Raw genomic sequence first — 15,409 nt, 5'->3', positions numbered from 1 at the left:
CTCAAAGCTGAGACATTAAACTTCTAGAAAGACTTTTTTCTGCTCACCAAGCCTGCATTTATTTGATTCCAAGTACAGCAAAAACAGTACAAACTTGATTTTTTTTTACTATTTAAAATTACTGTTTTCTATTTGTATATATTAGAAAATTTAAATGATTCCTATGATTTCAAAGCTAAATTTTTAGCATCATTACTCCAGTCATATGATCCTTAAGAAATCATTCTAATATTCTGATTTGCTGCTTAAAAAACATTTATTATTATTAGGGCTGTCAAATGATTAATCATGATTAATCGCATACAAAATAAAAGTTTGAGTTTGCCTAATTTATGTGTGTGTACTGTGTGTAATTATTATGTATATATAAATACAACACATTCATGTATATATTTAAGAAATATTTACAAGTATATGTATTTATTATAATTTTTATATAATTTATATTATCTATAAATAAAAATATTTTGTACATAAAAACATATTTCTCTTAAATATACACATTAGTTTGTGTGTATTTATATAAACATAATAATTCCACACAGTACACACACATATATTAGACAAACTCAAACTTTTATTTTGTATGCGATTAATCGCGATTAATCGTTTGACAGCCCTAATTATTATTATTATTTTGAAAACAGCTGATTAGAATTTTCAGGTTTCTTTGATGAATGGAAAATTCAGAAGAACAGCACTGATCTAAAATAGAAATCTTTTGTAACTTTTTGATCAATTTAAAGCATCCTTGCTAAAAAGAAGTATTAATTTTTATAATTCCTACAGGTCTGGAATGACAAGGTGAATAAGTGATGACAGAAGTATAATTTTTAGATGAACTATGTCTTAAAGACTTCTTGTGTCCACCTTTAAAACTTTTTAAACATTTCATCCTTAAACTTGTTTTTTTTTTTTTCCAAACAGGATCTGACTCCGATGAACTCAAGTGCACACATTTACATCTTTTCATCCTATTTTTCATTTGTGCACAAAAGTGTTTCATAAAAACACCCACTGGACTCACTGCATCCCCCTTAGTGCACAAACTCCATACACCACAGGGCTTGGAACACAGATTTTACAAAATCATGCACTTCTATATTCATGCCGGATAAATTCTCACGCTCCTCTATCTGATTTTCACAGTAATTTGGAGACATAATGGCTGCACCTTAACTTCTCGCATGGGAAAATCAGGTTGAGCTCATATCGGTGGCCATTCCAGCAGCGCGTTTATCATTCACACATAACAACTGTGTCCTCATTACCGCCTGCAACACCGGAGAGCTGTGGCGTATGGAAAACCCGGGGAAATGTTCACACTTTGGTTGACTTTCAATTCCACCCACTGGATTTAGCTTTCAGCATCCATGACAGGGAATAATTTGAACCGTGGCTCGTTCATTTATGTTAAGTTATTATCGAATCACTTTGCCATGTGATTTTCCTAATGTGACACAAATTATATTGTAGGAGATATAATTGGCAGTTAGCGCTGCCAAGGCCCCGGTGCAGAAGGCGATCTTCAAATTGAGTTGCTTACAGTTTGCGGAGCATTCGCACAAGCCAAGTGTGAAATCCATAAACACTCCGCCTTGGAGACTGTACAACACACACACTGGGTGCGATGTGAGCCATGCTTGTGTTCAGTTTTCTCGAGTGTGTTAAATGTTCTTCCTGGCCAGTGCACGGCCTAAGGGTCCATAATCAAATCTGAGACAGCAACCCAGCGGTGGATTATTCGTGTTTGTGTCAAGTGATATTGCGGAGTAAAATTGCATAATATGATCCTTTGCCGTACAAAACGTGCTTGTTGGTTTTGGGTCTTCTGAATGTACTTTTTAATGAGAACTTTTATGGTTGTGCACTGTATAGAAGCAAACACTAATCCAAGGGTTGCAGAATATAGACGTGTGCATCAGGGCAAGAAGAAAAATAGGATGTCAAAATGATTTTGTATTCAATATTCTATCATTGTTTAAGCATAATGTTTCTGAATATATTAAGATGTCAAATAGGAAGCCACATCTGATCCTATCCTTTAAAACAGACATATATGAATATTTGAAGTGTGACATCTCTCTTTCTTAACAGGATTTGATTCATTTCATTGTTCGGTGACTTTATTATGACCATTGTATTATCCATATCCTGTTTATTTTCTACTTTTCTAACATATTTTCTTAGCAATATATTTACACCATGTGCAAATAGCTAAACTATGTCAAAATAGCAGGATTTTCTACTATTTGTACTACTTATTGCAAATAATGGCAATTATTTGCACCTCAGTATTGTAGTACAAAATAAACCAGTACGCAATAACAACGTACTGACTCTAAATGATCATTTTAATTCAAATTCAAAGGATTAGTTCACCAGAACAAAAATTTACAGACAGATAATGTACACACCGCCTTGTCATCCAGATGTTCATGTCTTTCTTTCTTTAGTTGTAAAGAAATTGTTTTTTGAGGAAAACATTTCAGGATTTTTTTTTCCATATACTGGACTTCAGTGGTGACCCTGATTTTGATTGTCCAAAATGTAGTTTAAATGCAGCTTCAAAGGGCTCTAAATGATCCAAGCCGAGAAAAAAAGGGTCTTTTTTATTACAATTTATATACTTTTTAACCTCAAATGCTTGTCTCATCTCGCACTGTTTTTTTCTCGGTCATGACAGTTAGGGTACGTCTAAAAACTCCCATCTCATTTTCTCCTCCAAATTCAAAATTGTCCTACATCGCTGCAGAAGTACCAACCCAGAGTTTACAAACTGAACAGGCAAAGAAGATCAAACACACTTTACAAAAAAAAAAAAAAAAAAAAGGCAAAAAAAAGTTTTGTAAGAAAATTTTGAAGTTGGAGGAAAAAATGAGACAAGAGTTTTTAGACGTACCCTAACTGTCATGACAGGGAAAAAACATTTCACATAGAGCTATACAAGATGAGCGTTTGAGGTTAAAAAGTATACAAATTGTAATTTTTTAAAAAGAAAATGGCCGATCATTTCGCTAGATAAGACCCTTATTCCTCAGATGGGATCATTTAGAGCCCTTTGAAGCTGCATTTAAACTGCATTTTGGAAGTTCAAATTTGAAGGGCACCATAGAAGTCCATTACATGGAGAGAAATCCTCAAAAAACATAATTTCTTTACAACTGAAGAAAGACATGAACATCTTGGATGACAAGGGGGTGAGTACATTATCTGTAAACCTTGGTTCTGGAAGTGAACTAATCCTTTAAATGGATGCCACCTTATTTCGACAATAAAGCCCTCCCTACCCCTCCCCTAAACCTACCAGATACTTTATTTTCAACTTTTCGATTACTTTCTTCATTTTTATTGAAAATAAATGCCTTTCCGATGTGATATGAGATTTGAAAAGGAAGGGAAAAAAGGTTTGGTAAAAGTCAGATTCAAATCCGCGACAATCGTGTCAAAAACTATGACATCTGCACCACTGCCCACCAGCTATTTTTAAACTATGGTCTTTTGTAATATCACACGTTGGTGGGTGGAGTTAATGTAAATAGCCTCTGCCAACAAGGCGGGCTGTTTGCACTTAGTGTAATGCTAATTTATGCTGTCTAAACCACGGAAAAAATGTGTGGAAACTGCTAAATCATATAGTGAAGGGCTCAGTAAGCAGGAAAGGGCAAAATATTTTGACAAACTACAGGTGGTAAAGATATGTACAAGCAGTATTAATTAAGATATTAGCCTAATATTTCACCTACCTGACCAGAAATGATAAGAACAAACACGAATGTTGTCAAGATGCTTGCCCAGGAATTCCTGGTTCAGTTTGGCCAACCACAGCCTTTTGTTCCTCAAACAGTTTTTTTGCAATCTTCTACTTAATTTGTTGTAACTTTTGGCAGTCTACAGTACTCCAAATATTTTAACTAGTGCGACCGATTAGTGCAGCCGAAAAAGGGACAATAATTGACCATTTTCAGCAGCAATAGTCAGCAAAATATGCACATTTCGTTCTGTCCAGTGGCATTGTTTACGTTGAGTGCAGCCAATATGGTTGATTGATGACACATCATGAAAACACTCTATTTGCTAATTAGAAAAAATGATTTTTACATTGCACGAACATTGAACATTTCTTTAATATTTAATACTTCACTAGATTTCTAGAAAAAAAAAAATTAAGATTGTATTTGTGACAATTCTGACAAAATTAAACACTTTTGTCAAGTATTTTAAATGTCAAATGAAAAATCCACCAAATAAAACTCCCTCCCCTTCACACATTGAGTCGTCCTGGAAATGCTAAAGAAAAGCGCAGCTGTGCATGTGTGTGTGTGAGTCTCATGATAAGACCGAGAGGCCAAACACACCCTAGGCTCTCGCTCTGAGGTTTGTCGTTGACAGTAGAGAGTTATTGCTCAATGACATTAGATGTTTTCCTTCAGTTTCATGTTGGATTGATTTCTCTGAATTTTCTGAAATACCTCCAGAGCCCCTGAGCACTGTGACTGCCATTACAGAAATGAAAAACAGTGACAAGGACAGAAAGATGGGGGATGAATATATGACAGAACGGAGGGGAAGATAAGGTAACAGACGTATAGAAGAATTTACAGCGCATATAGCAATAACTTGGCATCAGCAGAGAGTTTCGAGCTCACATTTTCTTCAGAAAATGCAAAAATCCAGTTCTTAGTTTAACAAAGTTCTTAAAAATGTTGTTTATAGTGCTGCATTACTTGTTTATTTAAAAAAAAAAAAGACGGGCCCAACCGCTGTTTGCCGCTGTATTACTCAATTATCCGTTTGCATGTCCTGGCGTTTAATGCAATTTCACAATAACACTCACTCACTCTACGACTCATTAGCAGCTCGTGTTAAATCACAAGGTTCAAGTTGCAATGTGACACGAAGTCCCAGATTCCTACCTCTTGCTCCAGATGTGCTACTACGAGCCAGAATAATCGCTTAACAATGTGCATTGTGTGAATGCACACCTTGACTAACACACCCCGTTCTCGGATCCAAAATGTGTTCTGCACAGCTGAAGCAAATCACGTTGAGTTTAATCAGAGGATCTCGGCCTGATTTACATGCTCTGCTTGTAATGTGTCGTGGCGTGAAAGTGAAAAAGCAATTCATTTACAAAAGAGCAAACAATACATGAGCTCCGAGACAAAGGATGGAGTTAAAGTGCAAAACAATGGCAATATCATTCACAACAGACCTCTAATGAGCCTCACCATGGCCTGACACTGATTTAGACATTAAGAGGTGGGACTGAAGAAGACATGACAAGACAAAGTAGACACTGTTATCAGGCCATTTTCTTGTGGAAATGAATCTTGATCCCCACTGAAGCTTACTAGATTGACAATATATATCTAAAATATAGCCTATATATACAGTTGAAGTCAAAAGTTTACATACACCTTGCAGAATCTGCAAAATTGTAAGTATTTTACTAAAATTAGAGGGATCATACAAAATGCATGTTATTTTTTATTTTGTACTGACCTGGTTTTTCAGCATTTTTGTGTATTTGAACCCTTTCCAACAATGACTGTATGATTTTGAGATCCATCTTTTCACACTGAGGACAACTGAGGGACTCATATGCAACTGTTACAGAAGGTTCAAACACTCACTGATACCTCAGAAGGAAACACGATGCATTCAGAGCCGGGGGGGTGAAAACTTTTGAAATTTGAAGATCAGGGTAAATTTAACTTAATTTGTCCTCTGGGAAGCATGAAAGTATCTTCTGTCGCTTTTGAAAGGGCAGGACTAAATGGAAAACATGATATTTTGGCAAAATAACACAAATATGCACATCTTCATTCTGTTCAGAAGTTTACACCCCGGCTCTTAATGCATCATTTTTCTTTCTGGAGCATCAGTGAGTGTTTGAACCTTCTGTAATACATGCAAATGAGTCCTTCAGTTGTCCTCAGTATTAAGAATTAAGTGTATGTAAACTTTTAAAAAAGTTATTTTTATAAATTCAACTATTATTTTCTCTTGTGGACTATATGTAAACGTCTTTTATGTGAAATATCTTATTCAGGTCAGTACTAAATAAAAAATAACATGCATTTTGTATAATCCCTCTTATTTTGGTTAAAAAATTAACATTTTTTGGATTCTGCAAACTTCTGTAAACTTTTGACTTCAGCTGTATATAAAAGAAGATAGAAATCATTTATTAAAAACAAACAAACTTAAAAATTCATGTGAGCTTCATAAAATTAAAATCCCTGGAACATAAAAATGCACAGTGTTAATGAAACACTTATAGGCCTATATATTGTGACCAGATAAATTTAGTAGCCTAATTTGTGATGCTTGCTAAGGCAATAATTTCTGTAATCTAGATATAGATTAAGACGGTTTGGGTTTTAGATCACTAACGTTAACAAGACCGAAAAAGGTTACATTAGTCTTGAGTATCTTGACTGTACTTGTGTGTCACTGTGTTTTAACTGTCTTTTGGCCTGTGATTGGAAACAGTTTATGACAATGATATTAGAAGGAGAGTAACAATATGTTGTTTTAATGCAGGCGGGGTGATGGTCTTACAGTTAGGTGGGGTGTATGTGTGATGCCCTGGGGTGGCTCGGCCCAGCGGTGCGCAGTGACCTGGCTTGTCGCTCACTGACCTGTGAGACGGACATAATGAAGTGTGAGTGGCCGTCACCTTAACCGTCTGTGACAAGCCATCCCAGCCCGGAGCACATCTGTGTCAGGCAACTCCGCCATCAGAGCCGAGTCTGGATGTGGGCTCTCACTGGCGACTCCGCATCCATCCACACTGCGCTCCTGGGATGGCCCCGGCACCCCACCGCTGCAATATGGCCCGGATATCCAGCGAGGTCACAGGGGAAGAAGGAGGCAGAGCCAAAGACCAGCTGTCACACACCAAGGCTAGAGGTCCAGAGATTTTTTTTATTCCCAATTTTCACTACTTCTACTCAACTAACAACCTACACTTGAAAATCACTTGTACACTATTAAAAATAAAGATTCCAAATGGTGCTATAAGAACCATTATTGGTTGCACAAAAAGAACCTTTCAGTGAAATATTCTTAAAGTGTGAGAAAAAAAAAAAAAATCAAATGATTTGTGGTTGATGATGATGATGGTTTTTAAAATTGTTTTACAGCTTCCTAAAGCTGTTCATAAATGCTTTTCCATTTTAGATGCTGTCAGAATATCTATATTGTACAAAAATACATACTGAGTACTATAATCACAATACTATACAGCTGAAGTCAAAAGTTTACATACAGAATTTGCAAAATGTTAATTATTGTACCAAAATAAGAGGGATCATACAAAATGCATGTTATTTTTTTAGTACTGACCAGAAAACATAAAAGATACTCGTTTACATATAGTCCACAAGATAAAATAATAGTTGAATTTATAAAAATGTCCCTGTTCAAACGTGTTTTTTTGTTTAGTGATGGCTGTTCATGAGTCTTGTTTGTCCTGAACAGTTAAACTGCCTGCTGTTCTTCAGAAAAATCCTTCAGGTCCAGAATTACAAACGCTCACTGATGCTTCGGAAGGAAACACAATGCATTAAGGGCCAGTTGTTTTAACTTTTAAACAGAATGAAGATGTGTACATTTTTCTTATTTTGCCTAAATATACCCATATTCAGGTAACAACACTGTATTAAGAATCAAGCGTATTCAAACTTTTGAACAGGGTCATTTTTATCAGTTAAACTATTATTTTCTCTTGTGGACTATATGTGAACGTTTTTATGTGAAAAATCTTTTTCAGGTCATTACTAAATAAAAAATAACATGCATTTTGTATGATTTGTATGATTAACATTTTGCAGATACTGCAAGGTGTATGTACATTTTTGACTTCATCTGTATGTGATGAACCGCAGTTATCTTCAGGTGGACACCACATACTCATCCAATATCTTTCCCTGGTTGTGCGGCCCATTATTGTGTGGTTTCTTTTGGCTATAAAGGGCCTGAATCAATAGTGATGGGCAGATGGAGGTGTCACATGTGAGTTTTTGGTGTGAATAGCATAAAGAGTTTTACAGTGATGAGCAAAGACAAAAGTGCAAATACATACACAATCCACCCAGCAGTGAGTTGTCATGGAATTGACCAAAGACCAATGAAGCACATGTCATATGCTCAGTGACATTTTCTGAAGTCAGAGCTTCTCTGGATGGCCACCTGGACACCATTCATGTCGAGGCTTTGACCTCATGTACATCAACACACAAAGCCTCTAATTAAAGAGAATTCTAGTAGCTTCATAAAATAACAGTTGAACCACTGATGTCACATGGACTATTTTAACAATGTCTCAAGTTCTCAGATTTAATAAAAAATATCTTACTTTGTGTTCTAAAGATGGACAAAGTTCTTATGGGTTTGGAACTACAGGAGGGTGAATAATTAATGACAGAATTTTCATTTTTGGGTGAACTCTTTAATTATACTGATTAAAATTTTTAGACCTTTAGATTTAGGACTACATTAGTAAACTTCAGCTAGTCTGGTTGTGCTATTCCTTTTATACTTTTATATTTAATAAAGCTTTGTGCTTGGTTTTGCCTTAAAATATAGATCTTCTATTAGAGACAATGTGTTTCTCAACTGTATTATTTGTTTTCATGTAACTGTGAAGATTTTTTTTTCTTAATTAGCCATTTCTTGATTTAATTGATAATCTGCTAGCATTATCTTTTAAAATAAATAAATATACAAGTAAAATAATTGCACAGATATTCATTACTGTATGTCTGAAAACAAAATAATTATTTGTCATGTCATGGTGAAGAGCATTAGAAATGTCAAATAAATTGGAAAGTTGATGATAAAATATGCATGACTTCATAGTTTTTTTTTAAACCTACTGTATATGAATTAACATTTATTTTATGTTTTAGCATGTAAACTCTTTATGAAAAATAGTGATTGTGATACATTAAATGTGTATGTCTAATGCTCTTCCCTGTTGTAGCACAGCTGTATAACAATAATTCTTCTGTCAGGAACAGTCTGTTAGAGATTTGTCTGTCTCTCTCACTCAGTGTCAGCATGGCAGGACCTTCTGTGTTGCCCACAGAGACAGAGCCTTCCTTTCCTGTCATAGGATATTTTGCTTTGTGGTGTATGTGTGGACGGGACCCTGAGGCAGGACAGCTACATCTCTGTTTGTCAATAGCCAGAACAGGGAGGGCACAGTGACAAAGGCTGAGATGAGTCAAACAGATGGTACTCTTAACCTGTATTAAGAACAAAAGATCATGTAGAAGTGACATCTACATAGATATTATAGAACTACTGAATGATGCATTTTGCTTTTTATTTACTGATTTAGCCTTGTATGTAAGTCGTAATGTGGATTAACTGCTGAAGTACTAGTTACTATAGACTGTTAAACTTTAAGTTAAACTGTTAATTCAATAAAAATCTTAAACACATAAATTTACTTAACACAAAGCTTTTACATTTAGTTTTATTCTTTTATGTATGATTTCCAAAGAGCGTGTTGGCAGAATTTCATCATATTATCAAAGAGATCATTAAAACTAAACATTTTTAAAATGTAATTTCACATTTGGTTAAAAAATGTCAAAAATGTTCTGTAACATTTGCAATTTGTAATAATGGCGGATTTGCAAAACAAATGAAAAGATAATGGTCATTATTACAAACAAAAACATCTTAAAATGGTGATTAAAAGAGCAGCAGCAAGTCCATGTTTTGTTTTTAAAAGCCATACAAATCTGTCTCTGGTAAAATATTTAATACAGTTAAATAAGGCTCTTTTATTGGGGAAAAAATGGCCATAACTCAATTTGACCATAAAATGCTTTCAGTGACCAGTCAAAATTGTTTCAGAGAACCATAAAATAAAAATAGGATAAAAAACAGCAAAACATGCATAATCAATAATTTTAGAGAACTGTTTTATTTTTCATATCTATAAGGAATAAATTATTTTGTATCTATTTAACAGGTGAGATGATCAGTGGGGCTACATTTTTACCTTTATGACTAGGACAAGGGCTAAATAAAGGATAGAGTTTCTCAGTGAAAGACTGACCAGTGAACGAGTAGATATGAGATCTGGACTCCACATCATAGAAGGAGACCAGACCCTCCTCATAATCCACAAACACCCCCACCTTCTGTGGCTTCACACTCAGAGACAGAGAGACAGATGGACCAGCCCAAGCCCTATATTCATTCTCATTCCTCAGAGCCACAGTCCAGAATCCATTCTTAGGACTCACAGTGATCTTTCCCTTCCTGTTAATAGATTGTCTGACCACTCCTAAATCCCAGTCAGTCTTTCCCATCACCTGTACCTCAAAATAAAATCTCCCTGAGGAGAATCCCTCTTTTCCCAGGACACCAGGACAGATATCAAACCTCTCTGGGTTGTTTGGGAGCATTTGTTTAATGTCTCCAGTCCTCACTTGTTTCCCATCATCAGACAGGATGAGATATGGATGAGCTGTATCAGGATCCAGCATCACATCCACTGAAAAAGAGATCAGAGAAAATGAATCACATATTCGCAATATTAAGATCTTCATGTCTTTAATATTCAAAGTATTCAGTACGGGCAAGTGTAAGAGGAAAGATCACACATTTTACCTGCATACTGTTTCATTCTCCTGAATACTGTGAAGACAAATAATAATGAAAATAAAAAAAATATATAAAGAGATCTTAACATGTATTTATATGCATTTCTTTATACACACAAACACACACGTTGGGTTTTCATGTTTTATGGGTACTATTCATGGAAAAAAAAATCTAGAATTATTGTTGTTATACTGAGCATATTGTATATTACAGTAAGTCAACATTTGAAGTGGATCAGAGAAGTTAATCAGAGTTGTCCTAAGACAAGAATGGGTATTGTTTTGTTTTTAGGAGAACTTTGATAAAAGGTTTTGTTCCACTTCAAATGTTGACTACTGTATATCCCCACTCACAGAAAACATTCTGCATTTTTACATCTTCCAAAAAAAAAAGTGATTTAGTATCATTTAGTATGATTTATAAGCTGTTTTCTTCAAGGGGACAAAAAATGTCATCATAAGACTAAATCTTAATAGGCTTCACACTACATACACTACAATATAACTGCATATTTTTATAGATTTAATATAAAATAAAAGAAAAATATATACTGTTGCAGTGGGGTTTAGTCAGCTTTTATTATTTTGATATTGAATTATAGTGTATTGTCTGTTTAAAGTGTATTGTTTGATTACTCTATTTAAATTTTCACTTTTTTAAATAATTGATTTTCATACAAAGCATATTCTGTTGTGTTTGATATTAACCTACCAGTTTGACTGAGTTTCTCGTCTAGAGTTTCCTGCAGTTGGGTCAGAGCTCTCCTCAGAGTCTCCACACTCACATCAGTGTTCATACTGATCTCAGACCAGTTCCTGGTGTGTGGAGGACTGCACAGGGCTGGATCAATCTACAGCAGGAAAGAGGAGAAATCCCTCAGCATGAGGAGTGTGAGTGTTGTCCTGTGATGTGAGCAGACAGAGAGACACTGACCTGTAGGAGGTGGAGGTGATCCTCAGTGTGTAAGAGATGATCCAGCTCAGTGTTTCTCATTGTGAGTTCAGTGATTTCCTGCTGTAGTTCTTGAATGAGCTCTTCATCCTGTTTCTCTGCTGCTTTCTGCTTCTCCTCCATCATCTCCAGCAGCTCAGCCTGACATCTCTCAATGGATTGCATCAGAGCACTGAAGAGCTCAACATTAGCTGCTTTCTCTTGCTCTGTGCTTTTCTGAAAAATACAGTTTTATTTTTAATGAATTAGCTTTATCTATTAAAAACAAAAGCATTATTCATCAAATTTTAAACATCTTTAACTCACTTTTCTGAGTTCTGCTGAGTGTTTGATGTCTTGAATCTTTTTGATTCTGTCCTGGATCATGTGCTGCATGTCTTTCTGTGTCTTCATCAGCTGAGTCTGTAGACAAAAACAAACAAACATATTTGATCAGTAAACATGGATTTTCAATCTTCAGACAAAAATAAATATATTTAAGCATATGTAAATAAATAAATAAATAAATACTATTTAAAATCAGATTATTGAAGTAATTTTATTGCATTAGTAACTCGTGCCTTCTTCTCTTTACTCTCCTCCTCTAGAGCAACGGTGTTGTGAGTCTTGTGGTCTCCATCAGTGCAAAACACGCACACACGTGTCTGATCATCTCTACAGAACAGATCCAGAGGTCTCTCATGTTTCTGGCATATATAGTCATTTATATTCTCCACAGGGTCCATCAGTTTGTGTTTCTTTAAGCTCAGGACTCTCTGATGAGGCTCCAGATGAGTTTTGCAGTAAGAAGTCTGACACATCAGGCAGGTCTTCAGGGCTTTTATCTTTCTTTCATCACAGATGTCACAGAGAACTTCAGTTTTACTCAGACTAAACTTTTCCTGAAAGAGCTGCACAACCTGTCTAAGTGCTGTGTTGATCTTGAGGTCGGGTCTTTTACTGAATGTTTCTTTACACAATGGACAGATGCAGTTCTGACTGTTTTTCCAGCACTGGTTCAAGCAGTTCTTACAGAAGTTGTGTCCACATGGAGTGCTGACTGGATCAGTGAACACATCCAGACACACTGAACACTGAAGCTCCTCAGCCAGAGGACCACTGGAGGATGACATTGCTGAAAAGAGAGAGAATACATATATCACATACAAAAAACTATCATATATCACCAGTTCACATCTGCACACATAATTGAGCAGATCACAAATATCACTATACAGATCAACAGTGTGACAGCGAATATGATTTTGCTTTTATACAACAGTTTAATAAACAAATACTCTCTGATATACTCACATAGGGTGATACAGAGCACATTTCAACTGCTTGATTCCTTGTATCATCACAAAATGTAAACTATTTTATTACCCAGTTCTAATCTGCTAAATGTGACTATAATGCATGAAGATATTACAAACAGTGAAAATTAGTACTCTTGGAGCACTGTTCAATCAATCAGACTCAAAGACTGGAATAATATTTGAAATACAGAAAATATTATTATGCCAGTATAACTCTCATTAAATGAGATAAACAACAATGAAACTATATTTACAATAAAAAAAAAAATTGCTGTATTCATTTCTTCATTCATTAATTCATTCATTCATATAGCTCTCTCACTTACATGAAGGTGTCTTCTCCATACTCTGTCTCCTCGTCAATTTTGTTGATGTTGGTAAATGTTCTGCCATTGCTCTTCTTTTCTTTACGTCTAGTCAGAAAAACATCACATTTCATGTCCCTCATTTTGTTGTCCTCAAGTTTCTTGAATCAAGTCAATGTAATGATATTTTAAAGCTATTGAGTAGAAATGGTCACAGATTGAGCCATTGTGATGAGAAGATATGAATGAGTTCAAGCTTTTTTGAAATTTGAACTTTTAGTTAAACTTTTAATCAACTGTGATTTAATGAGTCAGTTTTCTAATTTTGCTGCCAGTTTTCCTAACACTTATAACCTTTGTTAGTATTTACTCTAAGTTTACATATTAATGGCAGCACTAATATATAAATATTAGTAAAAAGCATTTGGTAACACTTTATTTTATGGTGTCCTTGTTACACACTACACATATTTGCAATAATAGCAATACAAAAACAGGTAAGTACACATATTTAATTAATATTACTCAGTATTTAAATGTATATTTACACTGTAACAAGGACAATAAAAGGAAGTATAATCAAGCATTTTTGGGGGATTCTGTGGGATTTGTGGGCACATACAAATAGCGGTATGCAGAATTAATAGAGATTTACCTCTGTTTAGTGATGTTTATCAATATGTTATTATATTGATTTCATTTAAAGCCATCTTTGTGATTAGATTTCCTTAAATATGTTGTTTAAAGACAATGTAGTTACTTTATCTAGAAAGGGTTTTGTGTTTCTAAACGTTGGTTGATTATATCATGGGTCATTAAATACAAATTCATTACACAGAGTTTAATGTAATTCCAGCTTATTCTACTCAGACGCAGGCATACACCATGCTAAACCAGACCACCAGGGCTCTCAAGCTCTCAAGTCTCACGCATTATTACATATTCACATGTAACCCACTTTGTAATTGTACACATTTACATAAGTAACTGTAATTTAACTATATTCGTTATTTCTCAGTAACTGTAACAGATTAATTCAATTTTGTTTTTAATTACATTACATAATTCCATTACATGTAACTAGTTACTCTAGCTAAGTTTGAGCCCCTACCACTGTCATCAAGGCATCAAAATGTGCAATAAACACTTGAAATACAAAATGACATTCGTAAGCTGAAATATATACCCTCTCTCTTTCACAAACACACGCACAGATTGACATACATGCTCAGGGCAAGTTCTGCAATCCTCCTGTATGTTTACAGTATGTGCATTGAGCACTGCTGTTTAGTTTGCTCGTTTGGGGCCAAATTTATTTTTACTTTTGATACATCTGCATTTTTGAAATATTTAAAACATTTTATTTTTATGAATTTGACTTTTATCAGATCTACCAGTTGTTATATTTTTTTTTATTTTGTGCTGGTCAATTATAAACAATAGATAGTTGAACATCTAGCAAAAACTGGAGAGATTTGCGTGGGGCCGAGGGGCCGCTGCTGCAAATATTTGAGTGGCTCCTCCCCTAACAGATAAAATCTCACTCCAAACTTTTTCCAAAACTTGAGAGCCCTGCAGACCACTAACCTTTTAAACGTGTTTAAGGTAAATCTCTCTTATACATCCATCACGTACCTGTGACTGAGTATCAGCTGTGCTCACATTTGTCTTTTTGTCTCATAAATGCCGTGTTTATTAAACAGTTTAAACATGCTTCCTTATTGTTGTTCCTCACTCTAGTTTGACTTTCCCAAGTAGGGACGGGTGAATCGATCCTGAAATATCGATACTTTCGATACTGACGTTGTATCGAAAGGATCGATCCTCACATAAAAATATCGATTCTAAAGTGCATTTTTAACCATTCATTTTATTTATTTAACAAGAAGTTTGGTGCATAAAATAAGCCTCTAAGAGGAACAATAGACTATTAAAGAATTATTGTGTAGGATTTAGAACTATTTCTCCTGCTCATCGGAACACAAGCAAATGCTGTAAGACAGAACCAATCAATCACAGATAGTGTTCACTGCTGACGCTTCATTCAACATTGATAATAATCAGAAATGATGTTTCTTCCTCTTGTTCTCATGGCATTGAAATAATAAAGCATTATTTAAAAAAAAAATGATGTTGAAATGATGTTGTAATAATGTTGAAAATTCAGCTTTTGTCACAGATGCTTGATTTTGATTTTTGATTTGATTTTTCAAAATATATTAA

General features: G+C 34.9%; 1 protein-coding gene across 2 annotated transcripts; it reads right to left on the bottom strand.

Annotated features, from left to right (window-relative positions):
- Positions 1-9,532: 9,532 nt before the first annotated feature.
- LOC127168178 (E3 ubiquitin-protein ligase TRIM39-like) lies at positions 9,533-14,926 on the bottom strand. Of its 2 annotated transcripts, none has more exons than XM_051114775.1 (8): positions 14,774-14,926; positions 13,208-13,294; positions 12,144-12,697; positions 11,890-11,985; positions 11,566-11,799; positions 11,344-11,482; positions 10,639-10,665; positions 9,533-10,522 (listed from the first exon to the last, which is right to left on the bottom strand). In XM_051114775.1, exons 2-8 carry the CDS (start codon positions 13,272-13,274, stop codon positions 9,984-9,986), a joined length of 1,656 nt encoding a protein of 551 aa, XP_050970732.1. In that variant the 5' UTR covers positions 13,275-13,294; positions 14,774-14,926; the 3' UTR covers positions 9,533-9,983. The 2 variants fall into 2 exon arrangements, with proteins under 2 accessions (XP_050970732.1, XP_050970731.1); XM_051114774.1 differs by having other exon boundaries at positions 14,822-14,926.
- Positions 14,927-15,409: the final 483 nt, after the last annotated feature.

Source organism: Labeo rohita, chromosome 7 (assembly GCF_022985175.1).
Source record: "Labeo rohita strain BAU-BD-2019 chromosome 7, IGBB_LRoh.1.0, whole genome shotgun sequence".
Classification (NCBI taxonomy): domain Eukaryota; kingdom Metazoa; phylum Chordata; class Actinopteri; order Cypriniformes; family Cyprinidae; genus Labeo; species Labeo rohita.
Note: the sequence above shows the minus strand (reverse complement) of the source record. Positions and strands in the feature narration are given on the sequence as shown.